Source organism: Alosa sapidissima, chromosome 8 (assembly GCF_018492685.1).
Source record: "Alosa sapidissima isolate fAloSap1 chromosome 8, fAloSap1.pri, whole genome shotgun sequence".
Taxonomy (NCBI): Eukaryota; Metazoa; Chordata; class Actinopteri; order Clupeiformes; family Clupeidae; genus Alosa; species Alosa sapidissima.
In genome coordinates this window covers 32152329-32162328 of record NC_055964.1, presented here as the reverse complement: position 1 = coordinate 32162328, position 10000 = coordinate 32152329, and the positions used below count along the sequence as shown (strand labels likewise).

The following is a 10000-nucleotide window of genomic DNA, read 5'->3' as shown; positions in this document are numbered from 1 at the left end:
TTTGTTCCATTCAGAGTTGTTGTGTTCTCCTGTCTGGATGTACGTTCATGGCCATGCTTACATGCCATGCTTACATGCCTATTTGGTGGACAAAACAGTACAAAAGGTGTTTACTGTAGGTCTATTTTGATGAAAAATGACAAGTTGTAGTTCAATGAAATTTACTGTATCTTGCTACAGTAGGTATTTACTGTATGTCTTACATGTCAATGGTAGTAACATCTTGAGAGGAATGAATAAATACTTTTTTTATTCAGTACATTTTGTCTTTTCACAGTTTTTTTCTGATACCAGAAAAATGAGAAAGTAATGGAACAGACATAGCAAAAATACTCATTTTGAGAACTAGATTTTGCATTTTGTTGTCTAGTGTGTAATGATTGATTAAAGAGTGTTTTTGAATTGGCAACAAGTTGTAGTGTTTGAAGGCAAGATTTGCTTTTGCTGCATGTTTTAAGTGTTTTGAGAGAGTAACAGCCTTTGCAAGCAAAATGTGTCATTTTGTCCAGAGTTAACTGTTTTGAGAAAGTGATTTCAGAGTTGACACAGGTATCAAAACGATCGAGAAAAACTGTAACTTAGGAGTAAATAAAAGCTTCCTTTCCCAAAGCCATATTCAGGGGAATCACTGTTTTCATAGTACATCACATTTTGACTGAGTTTTTGATTGAGTCACTGTCAATACATTTTATTAAGGAAATAACTCAAAACTTTCTACCAGTACTAGCAAGCATGAATAGCAATACTGAACGATTTTATTGTTATGACTTACATGTTGGTGCGTGTGTTTGTGTGTGTGTGTGTGTGTGTGTGTGTGTGTGTGTGTGTGTGTGTGTGTGTGTGCGCGTGCGTGCGTGCGTGTATATGTGTGTGTGTGTGTGTGTGCGTGTGTGTGTCCTTGCATCTGCAGACGTTGTAGCATGTTTATGGTAATAATTTGATGGTTCACTGAACAGATCTTTAGTTTCATTTTCTCACATTGGCTCCTTTGTCTAGCAGTGTTGACCTTCAGAGGGCTTTTAGGAGTTCTGAGATTAGTGTTGTGTGCATTTTCTTATGTCTTTGTGTTTTTATGGTTTACAATCTCTCTCTCTCTCTTTTTTTTAATTTACATATGCCCCTATTTGTGTGTGTGTGTGTGTGTATGTGTGTTTCTGTTTCTGTGTGTGTGTCTGTGTCTGTGTGTGACAGTGTGTATGTATGTGTCTGTGTCTGTGTGTGTGCGTGTGTGTGTGTGTGTGTGTGTGTGTGTGTGTGTGTGTCTGTGTGTGTGTGTGTGTGTGTCTGTGTGTGTGTGTGTGTGTGTGTGTGTGTGACTGTGTCCATGTGTTTGGGCATATGTGTGTGTGTGTGTCCATATGTGTATGTGTGTGTGTGTGTCCATATGTGTGTGTGTGTGTGTGTCCATATGTGTGTGTGTGTGTGTGTGTGTGTGTGTGTGTGTGCTGTAGCCCTCTCTGAGCGGAGCAGTGTGTGCTGCATGCTGAGACAGGTCTGCAGGTATGAGTGGAGCTCAGGTGGGTACAGTGGCCAGTGGAATGCAGTCGGGCCAGATTGGAGATTAGATCCCAGGGAGGGGAGGGGCCGGAGAGGTGCTGGCCATGCACAGGAAACACGCACACACACACAGACACACACACATACACAAACACATACACATGCACATGCACATGCACATGCACATGCACATACACACACACACACACACACACAGGCATAAATGCCGCGCACTGGAAACTCACCAGTGAGCCCACAAAAACCCACATGTGAATTCTCAGACACACACACACACACACACACACACACACACACACAAATATACATACATACATCCTTGCATTCAATGCATTCTCACACCCATTTAAACTCAGACATGCAGACAGACATATTCAAAGAAACACATTTGCAAATACACATTAACACCTCACAGAGAATATTCAAATGAGAAGGGGCACTCAAATGTGTCTAGGGCGGGACTGAATTTCCTATTGTCTTGTGTAATGTGTGTGTGTGTGTGTTGACAGTGAGTTAATCACACACACATACACACACACACACAGTTTTCTGTATGGAGATGACAGTCCTCACATTATTCTTTTGTGTTTGGTCCGATTGGGCTGTTAAAAAAGACATGGTGTCATGGAGTCCACACACACACACACACACTACACACCTGTGCACAGGTAACCCTCATCACAGGAGACACACTGCCGGCAGAGGGCTAGGATTGGCTGAGCAGTAGCCAATGAGACATGAGAGCAGCCGTGTATGTAGAGAGAGAGAGAACAGTGCCCCTGCACAGTTTGCATGTGGAATTGAGATCAGACACACACAGGCTGAGTCCAGAGATCCTGAGGTCCAGAGACACACACACACACACTGAGCCTGGAACTATGGCCGTCACTAATTTCCCCTACATAACTCGCATGAACAGCGGCTTCAAGGTCTACATCCTGGAAGGTACGTAGCACTTCTCCCTCATCCCTTCAGCTGTTTTAGGGAAGGGTCAGTAGGAAGCAGCTTAAGTCAGTATCAGTATCATGGGACTTAACATGGGTTTGGGAAGACCTCTAAAATACAGTTTAGCGAAAACCCTTAAACCCCTAAATTACAGTTTCGGAAGAACGTTTGAATTACAGTGTAGTAAGAACTTTTAACATGTAATTAAAAGGTAAGCGTATACTCAAAATGTGGTATGGTAGAAATTCTCTATAAAAGGTTTTTGTGGCAGGTGCTGGTGCTTTTTGATGTTTAGAAGTGTGTGTGTGCGCCTTTATTGGGCATTCCTTCAGTCAAAAGTGTGTGGGTCAGATCTGCTTTGACACCATAGAAAATATACAATGTGCTTTTACGTTCTTTGTGCTTCAAACAACCAGGCAATCAAATGAAGAGGCATTTGATATTAGGACTCTAGCATTTGGCAGTTTTACAGTATTCCAGGATCACACAGGTGTTCCTGAGAGTTTACAGACTGTCCTGTATCGCCCTGCCTGAGCTAGTTGTGTGTGTGTGTGTGTGTGTGTGTGTGTGTGTGTGTGTGTGTTAGCAGACTGTTTCTCTCAGTGCTCTCTGTAGAGTGTAGAGGAGGTACATGTTTGAGGACAACAGAGTGCTGCATGCTTAAAGTACTGCTGTTAGAGTCAAGCACTGTGTTTTTACCGAGGGGGGACAGGCTGTCTGTGTAACCCTGTGATTCCTCATTAATTCCTCATTAATTCCTCGTTGGTGGAATTAACTAATGTTCTATGTTCTTGGGATAGTATTGGGACTGTCAAGAAACTTTTAAAGACTCATCTGTTCACCTTGCACTTGTGAATTCTCTTACAGAGTTATGGTTGAATGTTTGTGTTTTTGTTAATATGAGAGCTCATTATCTCCATTCCTGGCATTTGATATTGTCATTACTGTTCCTAAGTCGCAGTCACAGGCTGTTTGGGTGCATCCTGTCTTGTTTCTTAACAGACTGTTTGTCTCCAGTACTCGCTGTTGACTAGGTGCATGTTTGAGGGCACAGGCTTTGGACAAAAGCCTGTACAATAAACATAACCATAAACTATTATTAGTATTGTTGATATTATTACTGTTATTAATATGCCTAATGTAGACTTTCCAACTTTATTTGAAACTATTATTTTCAATGCCAAATAGCCTACCATACAAATAAACATTCACATAACCATAATTTTTAAGGTTTCTTTTGGCATTATCTGGGAAACTTATAACTGTATAAATAAAAGTGACTGGACTTAAGGTGCTTACACCCTGCCCAGACAAACCCCGACATTCTAAAGTTTCTCAGATAATGCCAAACCAGAGCCTTATATCTATAAGCCTTATATCTAAAAGGCTCTGTGCCAAACAAACCCCAACGTTCTAAAGTTTCACAGATAATGCCAAACACTCCACAACATTCTAATGTAGCCCAGGCAATGCCCAACAAACCCCAACATTCCAAAGTTGGCAGTTGTTGGTTGCAGTCTTTATGTTTGTTTCATCTTCATCATCATCATCAACCATTGTTTATTCAGCGGAAATGGACTGAGCATTAAGCTCTTTTACAGCATTGCTCTGAGTTTACAAACAAAGTCTAACAAAAACAAGGTACTGGTCAAAGCGGCGTGACTCGCCAGCATACCCGTAACGTAACGTTTGATCTTATCAGGTCTGATCTTCGTGCCACCATCTTCCTGATATTGTATAGGATTAACTGACATGACTTTTTGACTGAGACTACACGGTCAGATAAATTCAGTCGATCATCAAGTTACAAGTAATGTGCTGATTTAGTTGGCGTCAGTGCAGATAAGTCAAGCTGGATGTTAACCTTTAAGTTTTTTGTATTTAGAAAACCAAATTCCAGCGTCACACTGCCCAGAGAGTAATTGAAAAGACTGACTTTTGGACGTGTAAAACACCATCATCACCAACTCCATCTAACTAACACAGACTGATTATGCACACTGACCCAATTGCTGGTGTTTGTTTGAGTTTGCTGGTGTTTGTTGACGTTTGTTGGGGCAGTGTGTGCACATACCTTAGCATGGAGAGCAAGCAGGAAGAGAGGAGAGGGCACCATGCCTGCCTTTATGCTGAAGGACAGCATGCTCTTTAGTGTGCACAGAGACCCATGCCTGAGGCACTAAAAAACACACTGAAGGTGTGGCTCTCTCTCTCTCTGTCTCTCACACACACACACACACACACACACGCACGCACGCACGCACGCACACACACACAGCCCCCACCTACCTCCACCAGACCTTTTCAGGCTATCACACTCCACTACCTGAGGACATGAAGGAAGCATTAGGATTCTGTGTTTGTGTGTGTGCCTCGGTGGTGTGCGTCAGTGTATGTGTGTGTGTGTGTGTGTGCCTATGTTGTGTGCATCAGTGTGTGTGTGTGTGTGTGAATGTGTGCCTCTGTGGTGTGTGTCAGTGTGTTTGTGTGTGTGTGTGTGTGTGTGTGTGTGCCTCTGTGGTGTGTGTCAGTGTCAATGTGTGTGTGTGTGTGTGTGTGTGTGTGTGTGTGCATGTATGTGTGTGTATGTGTGTGTGTCCTACCGCAAACGTCCACAGCCCATAATGGCCACAGGAATGTTTAGTCTCTGGCATGTGGAAGAGGATAACAGCCAGGCCCACCACTGGACCCATGGTAACGGCTGCTCTCCACAAGGCCACACACACACACACATGCACACACGCACACACACACACACACAAGACCATGCCACACAGCTCAGTGGGGTTAATGTTTCTCTAGAGGGACTCTCGGCTGGCGCCCACCTGACTGTGAACTCATCAGCAGAGCTGTGAACTGCTGGACTTTCCCTGGTGATCAGCGTGGATGTGACTCAGTAGTGTGCGCTAACCACAGTGTCCTCAGCCCTTAGTGGAGCTTTCCTCCCTCTGAACTCCTCTTAGAGGCCGTTTACACGACACCGCCGGGTGGATTTTCTCTTACCGCTTTCACACCTTTAACGACTCCGGCAAGAAAAAACCTCGCGTGTACACACAGAGGTGTAACCGGCTAAATGTGCTGTAGTGCATATGCCAGACCAGTCGATGGCGCTGCTGTGCAGAAGCTTCACGATAATTTCGCGTGAATCGCGTAGAAGAAAACATTGTTGAAACAGTTTGTTAAGCCAGAGAATGTCTAATAAGTGCTCTGGTTAAGCAGTTGCATGAAATAAGGAGACTACAGACAATTCGGTTTTCAATTCAACTGTTAAACTAATAAAGTTCATTTTCAAGGTATGTGACTGCTATGTGAAATTTCAAATGCTTTGCCTACGCATTGCATTAGGTCTGAGCACCACTGGAGAAAACACTAACATGCAGTAAGCTAATGTTTAACTAAGTTAAGCTAACGTGTGCTTCTAACTTAGCCACTAAAAGCTGATAGGCTACATTGTGCACATAAATCATGACAGGGGAAAGAGAAACATTTTAATATGATAAATAAATGGTTTGGTTTGTTTTGACAAGCAACATGTCAGGTCGAGTGCCGTGGCTGAGTTGAGAGGTGGGGCTATGTCGTCATAAAGTTGCCGGTTTCGCACCTACAGGCGTCTACATGACGAAAGTTAGCCGGCGGTTTCAAAAGTTCCCACTTCGGAAGCCGGTTTCAAAAGCTATCGGTTTCAGTCTCCTAAACTGCCGGCGTCGTGTACATGCAAGGCGTAACCGTTAACAAAACCTCACCGGTTTCACAAAAACCGGCGTCGTGTGCACGGCCCCTTAGTGGAGCTCTCCTCTCACCTCTTTCTGAACTCCTCTCACCTCCTTCTGAACTCCTCTCACTTCTGAGCTCCTCTTAGCTGTGTTCTCTCTCTCCTCCCTCTGTTTTTGTCTTATCTCCGATGGAACCCCCAAGTCAGACGGCAGTTATCTCCTTCTGTGCCAGTCCCGCCTGCCTGTTCCCCTGTCTGAGGTCTTCTTTCCCCTTCCCTCATAGTTGTAGGGTCGTTACACAGAGACAATTCCTTTGTATTACACTTGCCAAACTGCCAAAAAACAATCTGTAATCACAGTTGTGTGTGTGTGTGTGTGTGTATGTAATTGTCCCTGTCACTGATTATGAATTAAAAGAACACGGTGATTATTGGGGCAGGTGAGGTGTGTGGAAGGCTATTTATTCCTCTCACCTGCCCTCTACTGTCTGCCGTGTTGCCAGCTGAACACAATGCTAAAGCACACTCCTAATCAGCTGTGACTGGCAATTCAATGGCTAAAGTGACACCTGCTTTACATGTGTGTGTGTTTAACTTTTAATGGCTGCGCTCAGCCTAACAGAGCATAAGTACCTGCTAACACACCTGCGCTGTTTGCATGGGAATGCTGTGCCATTGTTCTGGCTAGTACTCCAGAGCATGGGAGGCAGGTGTGTGTATGTGTATGTGTATGTGTATGTGTATGTATGTGTGTGTGTGTGTGTGTGTGTGTGTGTGTGTGTGTGTGTGTGTGTGTGTGTGTGTGTGTGTTGTGTGTTTGTGTTGTGTGTTTGTGTGTGTGTGTATTGACACACTCACATCTCAGATAGTCAGAGGGGAGGGCAGCACAGGTCACGGCCAGAGGAAATGGATTCTGGTGAGTTAGGGTCACTCCAATGTCATGTGATTACTCTGGAAGTGGCTTAACCACTGAACCCCTGAACCACTGAAGCTGAGGATGAGCTTCAACATAATGTGAGACCTGTTTGGATCTGAACACCAGTGAGGGGTGTTGCTATAGGAGCCGCTAGTGACCCTCAGAATCAACACAGGAATGGCCCTGATGGACATGAGTGATGTGTAGTGTGTGTGTGTAGTGTGTGTGTGTGTGTGTGTGTGTGTGTGTGTGTGTGTTCCTCGCCTGGAAGCCACCCAAGAGTGTCAGACAGTGACAAAGTGAGGTGTTTTTCCCTTTATGTGTGTGTGTGTGTGTGTGTGTGTGTGTGTGTGTGTGTGTGTGTCACCGTCCGTCAGGACATGTTTTTGTAAGTGTAGATGTGTGAGTGTGTGACATTTACAGTTAGTAGTGAATCAGCTGTGACGGGTTTTAATACTCACACATCCAGAAGATCGGGTTCTACCACTTAACAGAGTCGACTCTTAACGGTGTATTCCCACCAGAACGTTATTACTGGCAGTTACCTGTTTACGTGTTCACACCTGTACGCCTTACCTGTTTACACCATCACACCTTTGCACCAGTGCACCTTTACCCACAAATCACCAGTGCCTCATGAAAACAATAATTATCTATCCATCTATCTATCTATCTATCTATCTATCTATCTATCCATCAACCCTGTTTTTTATGCTTGCCTCTAGCACTCATATGTTATGTATCTGGTCAGATGATGAAAGTTAACTGGAGTTTCCATTGTGTGTGTGTCTAAAGGCCAACCCCACCTACGGAGCGAGGACCGCTACAGACATGTGACCAGTGATCATGTGCGCCTGGTTCCTTCCCGTCCAGTCGGACGTCCAGGCAAACGCAAGCACAGCTCAGAGCTCGGCTTGACCCTGGAGGAGAGGTACGTCACACACACACACATGCACACACACATACAGTACACACACACACACACATACAGTACACACACACACACACACACACACACACACACGTTCAGACACACACTCAAAACCCACAGGAAACCTCAAGCATAAATGCAAATCAGGAAGACAGGCAGGAATGACACAATGATTGACTGTTATTCAAATGCTCAGGCAGAGAATGCCCTGCAAAGGTAGCGTGTCCTAACAGCGGGGAGACATATCCGCCTCTCGGTCCTAATAATGAACCTCCCATTGATCACGTGTGTGTGTGTGTGTGTGTTGTTCAGAAGGGAGCGTGTCCTCAATAAGCACGCGGCGGCAGTGCGGAGGTCGTCGGTGGCCAGCGTTCCAGAGAGCCCGTCCTCCACGTCCACGGACAGCCCTGCGTCCAGCCCGACGGTGAGCCCGATGCTGGTGTGCCCCGCCTACGCCGCTCCGATGCTGGACGAGCCGCTGGCGCTCATCAAGAAGCCGCGCCGCGAGCCGCCGCCAGAGACGCCCGCCGAGAGGACCAGGGCCACCCCCGCCCGCCAACAGCAGGTAGCTACGGCAGCCCACAGGGGACAAACAGAGACATACACACACCAACCAACTGTAGGTAGCTACGGCAGCCCACAGGGGACAAATTTCCCCTTGAGGATCAATAAAGTATCTATCTATCTATCTATCTATCTATCTATCAAACAGAGACATACTGTACACACACCAACCAACTGTAGGTAGCTACGGCAGCCCACAGGGGACAAACAGAGACAAATGCTCTCAGTAGCCACTGGCCAGTTCCTGTCAGCCAGCTACAGGTAGCCCATAAAGAAAAATGAATGTCCACTTAAATGTCAAAGCTTTTAGGGGATTAATCAGAGATGAAGCCCTAACCAGTAGCCGTGGCCTACTGGTTAGGGCTTCGGGCTTGTAACAGAAGGGTTGCTGGTTCGATCCCCGACCAGTAGGAAAAATGTGGGCGGGGGAAGTGGTTGAGCACTGTTCTTGTTCTGTCCTTGAGCAAGGCACCTAACCTCTCACTGCTCCTTGCTGCCACTGTAACAGGCAGCTAACTGCGTCAGGATTAGTGTGTGCTTCACCTCACTGTGTGTTCACTGTCTGCTGAGTGTGTTTCACTAATTTACGGATTGGGATAAATGCAGAGACCAAATTTCCCTCGTGGGATCAAAAGAGCATATATACTTACAATACATAATCACTCCGTATTGTGCATTGAGTTGTCCACACACACACACAAACACTGTCTCTTATCCGGTACTTATGAAAAACCAAGCTGTATGTGTTCCGGCGAGCCTGTATGGGTCAAACAGAACTCAAATGACCTGTATGACTCCTCTCATCATCAAAGCCGCAGTGCTCTGATTGGTCGTTTGACCTTTGTTCCCATAATCCCGGTGACATACACACACAGTGGACATTCAGCTGTCAGACTAGGCCCTCAAGTCTTATATGAAGACACACACACACACACACACACACAAACATTCTTTACCACTCTTTCCTCAGGCTGTCATGTCATCTCCCTTGTCAGTTAGGAGCTGAGGAATGTAGCTCTTTCTTCCCAAAGGTTCCTTAGGCTTACACACACACACACACACACACACACACACACACACACACACACACACACACACACACACACACAAATCATCATGCAGACCTTCAGAATATAGCCCCCTCTTCTCAAAAGTGCTGTGAGCTCATACTCGTACAGACACACACACACACACACACACACACACACACATACATACACACACACACACACACACACACACACATACCAGGAGTGTTAGAATGCAGCTCGTCCTTCCCAAAGGAACGGTGTGCTCCCAGTCAGGTCTCTACCTGTCCCAGATATGCAGCTCAGCCGGATCCAGAGGGAATGTGAGTCGGGAAGGTGTGTGTGTGTGTGTGTGTGTGTGTGCAGGGGGGGTGGTGTCTGCAACAAGC

The 10000-nt window shown here is 45.6% G+C and overlaps 1 protein-coding gene across 2 annotated transcripts in view; it reads left to right on the top strand.

Annotated features, from left to right (window-relative positions):
• The first annotated feature begins 2295 nt into the window (after positions 1-2295).
• Positions 2296-10000, top strand: part of vgll4l (vestigial like 4 like) — a 10054-nt gene continuing 2349 nt past the window's right edge. Inside the window, exons 1-3 of one of the 2 annotated variants that reach the window (XM_042102375.1) lie at positions 2296-2460; positions 7884-8019; positions 8332-8584. In XM_042102375.1, coding sequence (XP_041958309.1) covers positions 2394-2460; positions 7884-8019; positions 8332-8584 — 456 coding nt within the window. In that variant the 5' untranslated portion in view covers positions 2296-2393. The remainder of the gene's footprint in view (positions 2461-7883; positions 8020-8331; positions 8585-10000) is intronic. The other variant, XM_042102374.1, reaches the window with a different exon arrangement.